This window comes from Scardinius erythrophthalmus (assembly GCF_964197995.2).
Source record: "Scardinius erythrophthalmus genome assembly, chromosome: 9".
In the NCBI taxonomy this organism is placed as follows: domain Eukaryota; kingdom Metazoa; phylum Chordata; class Actinopteri; order Cypriniformes; family Leuciscidae; genus Scardinius; species Scardinius erythrophthalmus.
Genome location: NC_138229.1, coordinates 43,493,307 through 43,505,797, shown reverse-complemented (window position 1 = coordinate 43,505,797; position 12,491 = coordinate 43,493,307). Strand labels below are relative to the sequence as shown.

General features: G+C 37.0%; 1 protein-coding gene across 1 annotated transcript; it reads right to left on the bottom strand.

The window, feature by feature from the left end:
- Positions 1–419: 419 nt before the first annotated feature.
- Positions 420–5,651, bottom strand: myl13 (myosin, light chain 13). Its single transcript, XM_081374939.1, has 7 exons — positions 5,499–5,651; positions 3,450–3,477; positions 2,678–2,827; positions 2,422–2,595; positions 1,518–1,595; positions 793–825; positions 420–647 (listed from the first exon to the last, which is right to left on the bottom strand). Exons 1-6 carry the CDS (start codon positions 5,598–5,600, stop codon positions 797–799), a joined length of 561 nt encoding a protein of 186 aa, XP_081231065.1. The 5' UTR covers positions 5,601–5,651; the 3' UTR covers positions 420–647; positions 793–796.
- Between the last annotated feature and the right edge of the window lie 6,840 nt (positions 5,652–12,491).

Here is a 12,491-nt window from a genome sequence, read left to right as displayed (position 1 = left end):
AATATACATGCATGTCTGACATATTTTGATCACTGAATGTATAATTTTGCATGTGATGTCTCACACGATGAAAGAATGTTTAGAAGTTGTGAAGAGTTTGACAATTTCACTGAGAATCATCAGTTTTGATCATCAAGCCATGTGTGTTTAGTTATTGTGCAAATTATAGACAATATACTTACTATTTTATACACATGCAATTTGCTTAAAGAATACATTCTAATCTGATGTGACTAAGAAACTTATTGTTCAGAGATCTGAACTTGCTGTTTTGAGAGAAAAAAAAAGTCTCATTCGAGAATTGAGCCAAATATCGAGGAAAACTAATAAAATAATATCAAAGCAACCCATTTCATTACTTACAGCACAGACACTCAGTACAAGTGCTGAACAATACAGATGAAAAGGATTCGGAGAGAGAGAGTTTAAACCAAACATGACATTTAATAAACGAGTTAGCATTCACAGAAAGAACAGGAGTGATGTGTTTGGGCACAACAGACGGAGGAGCCGTACAAAAACAAGCGTTTGAGAGACAGACAGCAGATCCACGGAGGAAAGCTCCCGCATGGCCTTTCATTTACAAAGAACAACGACGAAATAACATTGGCATTAATCTGGATCCTCAATTGAAGTGTCTTGATCATCTGAAAAATAGTGGGAAAAATCTACAATCAACATTAATACTGACTGCACGTGCACACGGGACTCAACGGGCTTTACAGGGTCAAGTGACTTGAATTAAAACAGAAATGCCTTCGAGATGAAGTTGAAACGGGTGATTCCTCATACCTGTTCAGCCAGCCATGATGTGCTTTACAAAAGCTGTGGGGAAAAAGACGAGATCTAAATCAATATCCTGTGCTAAAGCATGTTTAGTCTACACTATTCTGAACCCAGTGTTGCTACTTCTGTTTTCTGCTTTAGTCATGCGACTGTGAGCATAGTTTTCATTTTACGAGTTCACATCTACATATAATTAGTACAATAAGTTTATGCGTATTTGGCGTGCTGTCCGGGGGGAGGGCTCCGAGCTCGGAGTTAGGCCCGAACCCAGAGTACTCCCCCCAGTTGGTAAGTGTAGATGGAACTGGAAGTGAGGAGATGGGGTGGAGGAGGGATGCTGACAAACTTTTAATGAACAGAGATAGGTCTGCTGTGAATTTATACTCTGTCATTGAGTTGATTACTGATTAATCTCCAGCTGTGCATAATTTGGTTAATTATCTGAACCTGCTCCTCCCGAACTTTGTTAATAAAACATCACTTAAGGAGAGAACAATTTAGACACATCCTTGAGAGTTTCATAGAAAATCTTGTAGTAGATCAAGGGTCAACACTGCCATCTAGAGGCGAGGAGAACAATCTTATTCTGATTAGAGATGGAAATATAGTTTTTGTTCTTCTCATTATCACTTTTACTACATTCATAGACATAAACTGTGATGTTATCGCTCTATTGGTAACAGATGTTGATCTATAAAGTAACATTGTTGTAAGAGTGTGTAGAAACTGACCTTCGTAGTTTATACAGCCGTTGGCATCCTCCTGTCCAGCCATCAGCTGCTCGACCTCATCCTCCTTCATCTTCTCTCCTGGACACACACAACACAGAGATGCACGTTTGACAAGAAATGCATGCAAATTAATTTAAATGTGAAACTTTGAAGTAGAAAAAAAATGCAATATATATTTTCTAATATTAAGAAAAGGTACTCAAATAATCTTTGTTTTATTTAAAATAATTATTTACAGTGTGATCTCTATTGTTTACATTGAGAATCAAAATATTAAGAATGATTTTGAATGATTAAAATTGTTTTGCCAATTGCCATTTGATTGAATAAAAATCTCTGAAAACTACTCTTAATATCTTGCACAGTTTGCTTTGACAAATTAATTGTTAATAAGACAAGAAAATATTCTGTTGAATAAAAGTGAGATGAAACCTAATGCAAAGGCTAAAACCCATCTCACAAAACTATGTTGTTTTGCCAACATTAAGTTAAAAAAACATTATTTCTCAATGTTCTCTGAACGTTCATAACGCCAATTTTTAAAAAATGTTTTAGAAACGTTTCTCTTGGTTATGTGTGAACGTTAAGTGAACATTCCGTTTCATCATTCTTCAAACATTATCGGAACGTTACTTTTGAATGTTCTCTGAACGTTCCGAAAACAAGTTGTTACATTTAAAAAACGTTAGAAGAATGTTCATCTAAAACTTTCTGTGAATGATGTAGCCTATAAATAATAACATTCTGTTGCAGAATGTTGATTGATTGATTGATTGATTGATTGATTGATTATCCCGTCCATAACAGTGAGAATTCCCTGTTGACCTTTGCAGCTGCTAGAGGACTCTGCTTCTCCAGAAGACGGTTCAGTCGTGCAGTCTACAATGGTTATAATGAAGCTCACCCAGAGTGGCGAGGACGTGTCTGAGTTCAGCGCCCATCACTGTGCCGTTTCCCTCCTTGTCGAACACCCTCAGGCCCTCGACGAAGTCCTCAAAGGTGCCGCGGTCTTTGGCCTTGCAGATGTGCTGGTGCATGGGCAGGAACTGGTCGAAATCCAGCATCTTCACCTGCATATCTGACAAGGAAACAGCCAGATGTGTTTGGCAGGGCCAGGTGTGGACAGTCAGGCTGGGGTTCTCATGGGGTCAGGGTCTCACCTTCAGCTTTGGGTTTGCCTAAGACGTACATCACCTCAGCGTTGGTGGGGTTCTGGCCCAGGGCCCGGATCAGGTCTCCGCACTGAGCGAAGGTGATCTTCATCTCATTGGTTGGTGTCCTGTCAAACAGCTGGAACGCATCCTTGAAATCTGCCGGGGAAAACACAGTGGGACATGATCAGTTTCTCCAGCACACGGGACACTTGCCGTTTTTTTTACTGCCGGTTTCCCTATATACATATTTTCATAACCATCATAAATCAGGTCTCATTTGGAAGCTTAAACACTCAAGATTCATCCTGTGAAAACTGTTGAAACTGGTCATGAATTCATGAAAATGGTACTTTAAAAATTCTAGTGGCTTAATTTTTAGGATATTATCATCAAATTTGGAACACAACTTGGTTATGCAATTTTACAGGCCAAATTATTTTGTAAAATACATATTTTGTATAAGTGTTCAGTACATTTGCTCAAACTTCTCTAACTTTTTATAGAGCTCTACAGCTCTCTGACTGTGTGCAGTGATTGTTACAGCAATTATTCTGATTATGACAAAACATAATTTCATTATTCAATATTTAGCCCCCCCCCCCCATTTAAAATATTTAAACATCCTTTAAAAGAAAAACATTTACTCGAGTTGAGAGAATTTATTTTGAATAAATAAAGTGTCGATATTCTGAATCGGCAACATGCCTAAACGAGATACATTAAATAAATGTAACATTTTTACTTGTGCAAACATAATGCATACAAACATCTGACTTACCCTCAATCTGCTCAGCAGTGAACTCAAGCTGCCAAGAAAGAAGAACAGAAATCAAATAACAAATCATTCAAACGTCTGAAGTGTGATCGATAACTGAAGGTTCTCAGGGGGTTAGATGTTGGAGATGTGATTATTAAAGCTCGCTGGTATTTGTCCTTCAGGACACGGCTGTCAGATGTCTCTGGTAACTCAAGCTCAATCCCGTTTGTCCTGTGACTCATTGTCCAAAATAATTTATGAGCAGCCTTGGTCCAGAAGGAGCGTGTGGCCCTGTGGCCGTTTACCCGACACCACTCCTGTCAAACGGTTATACGTCAGGGTCTGCAGTGATTGAAGACCGCCAACACATGACACTCACAACATGCTCTTTACGGCCTTAGGAAATGGAAACATGCCAAAAGATGAGCCCACAGTTAGGATATTACGACCTAACACTGCAACTACAGGGTCAAAGGCGTACTTTTGTATTTGGTCCTGCCAGACATAATTGAAAATCTTGAAACTCAATGCTTCACTGCCATTAAAAGCCATTGTATCTGATTGTCTGAATTCACAGAGTAACGCTAAAGACCACTGAGGCATAACCAATCACGGACACAACGCCACTGGATGCAGGAAATTATTCTGTAAATGATTATTCTCAGGAATCAGAGCTCATTAGACATGTATTCTAGTCGATTGACACGCTTGCTTGATGTCCTTAACTAAAGCTGTATATGGATGTGAAACTGCTTGAGAATTCTCAACGCTGTCGAGTTTGGGTGGTCCAGTCTGGGCCGGCGTAATCAAAATCACATTGTGTGGCCCAAACCTCAATGGGTAGGAACATATATTATGGCTTCTCAACCTCAACATTTCAGACTATGGAAATGTGGTGTAGAGTGGCGATGTTGACCACTAAAATCTCTTTTGTTGTCGGAAACTCTTGTCAAAATTTCCACCATTTCACTGGCAATAACTAAATATCCCTCGACCTGCACAGAAAGCCATTGGGTTTTACAGATGATATGTTTGAGAACATTGTATTTAAATGCTTAAATATGTGTAACTAATGCAAGTTGCTAAAACATTTGGGTGTGGGAAAGAGGTTCTCTGATGTAACAAGACAAATGGCTTCTCAAGTCTTATTCTGAGCTCTGCAGATTAAACAAATATGTACACAAAACGCGGCTAAATACAGCTGGATGGATCATTTATAGACGCTTAGCCAAAGGAATTCATCCATCACTCAACAGCAGGTTGTGCTTTTGGACGCACTACCCCCTGTTCTTCAAATAGCGCATGGACAATAAAGAAACGTGAGGTTATCTCTGTGAGAAGGCAACATTTGTCCTCTGGGAAACTTTTGTCCTCCCTAATGTAGAATGAGTAAGGGTTTGTTTGCACGACAACGATATGCTTAAAACGGAGAAGTTTTTCCTTGGAGTTTTCCACGTACAGACGACACCACTGTCACACGGATCCGCGAAAACGACTTAAAAAGGCTGTATTCTGCTGCCAGGCCAGTAGTTGGCGATGAAACACTATAGACTGAACACGTAATGCACTTTGAAATCAGTTTTCAAAACTTTGCGTTTTCACGCACACAAAACGCTGTTGTGTGTAAACGAACGGCCAAAACATACCCAATAGTGGCGTTTTGTGTCCCTGAAAACACAAACTTTTGAAAACGGGTTTCAAAGTGCAAAGTTTTTGAAACCGGTCTCCGTGTAAATAACAAAACGTGAACCTCTGAAGACGATGACGTCATGCACATGCGTATCACGTGTTCAGTCTATAGTGTTTTATCGCCATCTACTGGCCTGACAGCAAAATACGTGAATGAGGATAGTTTTGATAATGGTGTCGTCTGTACACGGAAAACTCAAAGGGAAAACGTCTGCGTTTTAATCGTATCACTGTCGTGTAAACGAACCCTCAGTGCAAACCAAACTAGACACCATATTCAGTTTGATAGGAATGAAAATGCAAACCCGTTCAATAAACTGTCAGAATGAGTGAGTTGTTTGGCATCTGAGCGATCGGTGTGTAGAGATGTGTGGTTTGTACCTGGACTTCTGCGGGGTTGAAGTCCGGCACCTTGGGCGGCTCGGGCTCCGGGGGCTTGGGGGCCGCGACTGGCTTGGGCTCTTCCTTCTTCTTAGGGGCCATGCTGATGTTCCCGGAGACAGAGACGGAGACAGAGACAGGCTGGGACACACGCTGGGTGCAGGACTGGGGAACGGGACCAGCCTTTATCCTCCTCCAGCAGGTGAGGCCGGCCCCCCTCTGTCCCGGGATGGTGCCAAACACACAGAGGAAGGCCGTAAAAGGACAAGCGCTAATGCTTCTATTTGAGACACATTGTTCTCTCACAATAGACCCTCCCGTCCATCTGCACAGGGCCATAGAGACTAGAGTTTGATAGCACACAGAGAAATGGTTTTTGGTCATCTTCACACTTTAAAACAAAGACGAGCCACATTACTGTCTGTTGTTCAGAGTCAAGTCACCTTTGTCTTTATAGTGCTTTATACAATAGAAAAAGTGCTTCACAGTAGAAAGAAGCAAGCTGTATTATTCAGCTCAGTTCAGGTCTTCAGCTATAAGCAGCTCTACAGATCAAGCTTTGCTCTCATCTGATAGCGTCAGTGCTGTCTAATCAATATTGAGTTGGGCTTGTACTCTTTATTAACTGTATTTCCCCTATAAAAATCCAGTTATTCGGCTGTTCGGGGAGACACTGCAAGACAGCACACAGAGAGAAATACATTCTCTGTTTTTCATCCGCACACTTTAAAACAAATACGAGCCTCAGTGAGAGACATGATGTTACTGTCTGTTGTTCAGAGTCAAGTCAGCCTAGACATTTTAGTCAATTACTCTGAAACGGTTGCTGTTATTTTACAGTGTCCTTGTTACATCTGTTACATGTACTTACCATAGTAATAACAGTAAATTATGCATAAATACATGCAACTAACCCTCAACCAAACCCTAATCCTACCCTAACCCTATAGTAAGTACATGTAGTTAATAATATTACTCAGTACTTAAATATATAATTACACTGTCACAATGACACCTTAAAATAAAGTGTAACCAAATGATCTATAAGATCCTGTTACTTGTGTTTAAGGCGTTTCACTTTTCTGCCCCTTCTTATCTTTCTAGTGTGCTGGCATTTTATAATCCATCTAGATCTTTGAGACCCGAAAATCAAAATCTTCTCTGTGTTGTCAGAACAGAACACACACATACAACAGAGCGTTTTCCCGTGTCGGACACAAACGTTGGAACATTTCCATTTAAAAGCCCAATCACTAGTGTTCTTCTATGAAAACATGAATGAAATATCTCTAATATTTATTTTAAAGAGTGTAGAGGCAAAAAGATACACATTTCATGTCTGAATCAAACACATATCTGGTGCTATAAGTTATTGCTCGTCAGTTTTCATCCACAGAAGATGTGAGGGAGTTTAAGAAGAAATAGAAAAACTTGTTGAGTTGAACACTACTTACAGCCAATTCAAAATTTGATATTATTATATAATTAAATATATTTAAATCTCCAAATCAGAAAAGAAAATAATACATTGCATTCTGAAAGTGCAGCTGATTTTGAGACTTTTTTCATTGTGACATTATTTTTATGACAATTATAAAGTTCTCATTACCACAAAGTTCTAATTAATTAATTTTCTATATTTCCTAAGCATTTGTTAACAACATGTATTCATGACTTCAATGAGCTCCTTGTTTTCTGCCTTAAATAAATACATTGTTTAAACTGATACATTATGAGCTAACTGTGTGATGTGTATATGAACATTTCTGAAATGCATAACTCAGTCTCCTCTGATAACAGATCACTGTCAATTGTAATGTAGACTGTAGACATTTTGTACAATGTAGACATTTTGTACATGAATACTTTTTTTAGTAAAACACTTATTGTAGTAATAATACAGTATATTTGATCTTAACGGTCCTACACTGTAAAAACTAAAGGAGCCTCAAGTATCCTGTCGGATACTCAAGGAACTTCAAAATGTAATTTTGGTGCCTCAAAGCTCTTTTTCCTATAGTAGGGTTACTGGAGGACCATTGACAATCTTTGAGGTTCTTGCTGGAACTTATGGGATCCTTTAAGCACTTTGTATTTACTTCAGAGGTTCTGGAGTCACCTTTTCATTACCATGAGACCTCGAAGTGCTTTGGGGGAAAATAGAGGAACCTGAATGCGATAAAAGGGTTATTGGAAGATCTTTTAACATTCAAGTGGTTCCTGGAAGATCTCTTATGTTAAAGCCAGCATCTGGAGGAACCCAATGGTTCAGTGAGGCCCGAATTAGATTATTATTCTATTATTATTATTATTATCCTATTATTATTATTATTATTATTATAGGCTACTTAAGTTTGATTCAGAATACATACCCAGGTGAAAAAGACGTACTATTAAATGTATTAAAAATGTACTTGAGTGTGTTTTTAGTAGACCTACAATACAAATATACTTTAATGCATTTTTATTATTATTATTATAGGCAAGTTTGATTCAGTATACATACCCAGGTGAAAAAGATGTACTATTAAATGTATTAAAAATGTACTTGAGTGTGTTTTTAGTAGACCTACAAATCAAATATACTTTAATGCATTTTTAATACATTTAACAGTAACTATAGTCTTTTTCACTTGGGTAGCTTACATATATTTAGTATAGGCCTATTTTATTAAGTCATTTAAACCTTAAACAACAACACTAAATAATAATAATATTATATGAAGAAGAAGAAGCAGGAGGAGAAAAGTATTATTCTGTCACGAAACTGCTGCTATTCCTCTGCTGTCGTCGCTTCAGTGATCCTCGCGCTGCTCGCGCGCAACAAAGCTCAGCTGATCGTCATCAGAAAGTAACGGCTCCTCTCATCAATGCTTCCGCCGTTTGTTCGGCTCTCCGTTACAAGGTTTGTAAACTCGCCAAATAAATATAAATACAGAGTCTACTCACTATTCAAACACACACATATATCTAAACTAAATTTATTATACATTACTACGTTTTTACAGTGTTTACCACTCGTTTATTGCACAGTATCTGGTATGAAGGTTTTAGCCGCGATGCTAACTACGTTGATCTAATGAACAAATGGAAATGATTGACTTATTGTCTTACATTGATTTAGTCATTCAATTCAACATATTTTGTACAACTGTGTCTTCAAATTGCTGATATAGCCTAACTAATTTAGAAAATTCTCTGATTCTTGGCGTTTGTTATGAATAACAAAAACAGGTTATAGTTTGCTCTGTTTTTGTTTAGCCTAACGTTAACTTTACTTACTACAGGTGCCCTCATTCTCTCAAATACCATTTTAAAGCCATTTACTGGTCAATAAATATTATGTTGTGAATAATCAGCTTTGTTCTTTTGTTTCCCCAGAACAACCATTACATTTCTAAAATAATCTGAACATTTCAGTGGCAACATTGAATTACAGTAAGTTACCTGCACCACATGCAGTACTTTATTACTATGAACTTTCTCTGTGTGCAATTGTATTGTTTGACTGTGTACTTGTGTTTTTTAATCAGTTACTCTCTGAAAATCTTCCCTCATGCTCTCAAATCTCATTCATGTTACTCAGAAAAATAATATCACAGGTTTGATTCACAAAAAATGCTATAGACATTTTAACTCTGAATTATAACTTCAAGTTTAGTCTTTTTCAACAAACAAAAAAAATAAATAAATAGGAAAAAGCTATTAGGCTTCAGAAGACTTGCAACACAACCCATAACACATGAGTTGTGAACTCATTGATTATTTTTAGGATCTTTTCTGGGACATTTTTGGAGCTTAACCATTTTTACATAAATTGTTGCATTGAATTGAGCTAGACAAGTGTGCATAAGAATGGTTTCATGAATGATTTACACATTTGTTTTCTTCTTGTGTTTCATGTAGTGAAAGTGAATGGTGACTGGGGTTGCATTATGCCTGAGATCTGCTTTTGGGTTCCACAGACAGAAAGTCAAACAGGTTTGGAACGTCACAAGGCTGAGGAAATTATTTAAATTTCACAACTATCACTTTAATAACATTACTAACAGTAAATTTTGTACTTTGCAGGGATCTCGGAAAGCTGAAATACAAGTTTGATCAAGAATAAAAATCCTCCTGTAGACCTGAAAATCACTGAAGTGCCTGGACCATCCACCAGAAAAGAGGAAAAACAAACGGAAAACGATGCTGTACCTTTTCACTTTTCTAACTCGTTAAGTACCTCACACCAACTTGGTCCCATAGTGACATTTTTGACCACAAACGAAATTGCTGATCGTGTGGATTCATATTGAAATGACTGAATTCACCAGTGAACATTCACAGAACAACAGATCATTTTACTGCACCTTAACTCTGTTTCGGGTCGAAGCCTCTACTTCTACTTCCTCTATCTTGTTTCATGAGAATACTCAACAACCATTTATGAACACTGTTGATTCAAGTCACACATTTAAGCTTTTCAAAAGCCACAGTGTACATTACAGTCTCCAGTCTAACGGCATCCCAGACTTCAACATTTTATGATTCAAAATAGCTGAATAACTAACCATCTGAGATTTCGGTATAGAGATAAAGGTTACAGCACAATGAGTGTATATTAGCACTGTTGTTTGTTTTTGGCATCTGATAGAGCTTTTGGACTTGGAAACAGTGATGTCAGACTTACCATCGGACTGAAACACAAATGTTTTAAAGTTAAGTATGATGGACATTTTTAATTAGTTCAAATGTAATTTTTTTACATTGATTTATTTAGTGGAACATATGTGTTTCCATGCATTTTGTTGAGATGTCTTTTCTTGTTTATCTATTGTATATACATGGTTGATTATTCATGTTGCTTATGTATTATACTATTTTTTTGTGTAGTCATTGATATTAATCTGTAGTTAGCTTTTTTCCCCATGTGCATGGAAGTGTATGTATAAAAATGAATATCAAATATGTAATAAACAATTCTTATTTTGTATTTGGTTCAATTTGTTTATTATAATAGAAGTCAAAGGTAACCATAGTAATAACATGAAATTAAATATTTAAAAAAAAATGAAATTTGGTTCCTGGAGGCACCCAAAGTGGTTCCACACAGTGCCTAATATAAGAGTTCCTCAGGAAACCTGTGTGGTTCCTCAGAGAACCGGCCCTTTTTAAAGGGTGCCTAGAGGATCTACAGACGGTTCCGCCGGTGTGGCAAAGTGAAGAACCCCAAAAGGTTCCTCCAGGCACCTTTTATTTTTACAGTGTACAAGAAGTCTATTTTCCTCATCCAGAAGCATAAGTTCTTCTGTCCTCTGCCCTGGAGATTCTTCAGCTCGTCATCTGCCGATCACTCATACAGGACCTGTATCTCCAGCAGGACTCAGGACTGAACTACACGTCTCATCCCAGCGCACAAATGTGTTCTAAAAATGTTTTGCTAACATTCAAATTAAGTTTTAAAAACGTTATTTCTGAATGTTCAGAAAAAGCTTTATTTAGTTATGAGAACATAACTGGGAACATTCCATTCGATAATTCTGCAAACATTACAGGAATGTTGCTTTTGAATGTTAGATGAACACATTTCAGAAATAAAACACTCAGTGAATGATGTATAAATAATGTTTTTGTGCTAACGTTTTGAGAACATTATTAAAGACCAGATCACTTTTATCAAACGTTATATTAACGTTACTGGAAAAACATTGAGAGAACCTTGCCAGAACGTTCCATTAACTGTCTTCAGACATTTTCTACATTTTATTAAATTTTTTCCCCTAATATTGTAAATACTGAAACCACTCTTTAAATAGACTCATGCATTTCAAGATATCACTATAACATTTGTCTAAACTGCCCTAGTGAAAAATAAATACATTTATTTTATGCCAAGTACACTACAAATACATATACATATTATGTACTGAATATAAATGCCTTACAATTGTACTTGTAGTATACTAAACTGGTATACTTACAGTCTGATCAATTGTAAAAACTAATTTTGTAGTAAATGTATTTTAGTTATCTGGAAATAGTAATGATTCCTGTCTTGTGCTCCCCTTGTCTTGTGTGGACTTTAGTTATTTCCTGGTCTGTGTCATGTTTTGTAGTCCTTTGTAGTTTTTTTAGTTTATTAGTATCCCCAGGTGTTTTCTTGCCCCCTTGTTATCTTGTTTAGCTTGTTAGTCTCTGTATTTAAACCCTGTGTCTTGTCACAGTGTTTGTGGGTTCATGATGTTTTTGTGCCGTTCCCTATGTCTGAGTTTTTTAGTCTGTGTAGTCTTTAGTTTATTTAATAAAAGTACTACTGCTGCATTTGGATCCTGCTTCCTTCTATGTTCCAGCCTGCCACGTTACAGAAATAGTGCTGAGGTCCAGCTAAAGATATACTTAAATATATTTGATTGTGCTAAAGTGGAACTATTGCAGGTACACTTTCAATATCTTGCATTTAAAGACTGATATTATACAGAGAGCATACTATCCTTATTAGTGATATTACAGTAAAACACATTTTAGTCTTAATATTACAGTTAGAAATGTGCATTGTGCAATAAAGAAGTATTCCAAATAAGGATTCATTTTAATATTTTTATCAGTAAGCCTCAAGCATTATGTCAGTAAATATGTTAATGCATCTGTAGTATACTTAGTATTAAATAATGTATTTGAAATACATTTTGGTATAGTTCTTTTCACTGGGGTGTATATAACATTGATAAATCAGTGTATAAGTAAACACTGTCTGCACTGAACTACTTCAGATATGGCAGTGTGTGTAATGTGTGTGATTGAGAGGGTGAATGAGAGCGAAACTAACTGAAATGCACAAAATAAAGTAAAACAAAAACACTGATCATGAAACTCAGAGTTCACGTCTATTAGGAGTCAGATGTTGAGGAAATGGGGTTAATTGTTCAGGAAAACTCTAGAGAGTAATATTACATGATCAGCAACCCTAACGCAATGTCATTTTTAATGCATTGTATGATAGTAAGGAAATGT

Excerpts from the sequence above, each read along its gene's own strand:
- myl13 (XM_081374939.1), bottom strand. The coding sequence starts at position 5,600 with ATGGCCCCTAAGAAGAAGGAAGAGCCCAAGCCAGTCGCGGCCCCCAAG. Across the intron at positions 2,828-3,449 it reads CACTGCTGAGCAGATTGAGG|ATTTCAAGGATGCGTTCCAG; the intron begins GTAAGTCAGATG and ends TTTCCCCGGCAG. Across the intron at positions 826-1,517 it reads CGGCTGTATAAACTACGAAG|CTTTTGTAAAGCACATCATG; the intron begins GTCAGTTTCTAC and ends TTTTCCCCACAG.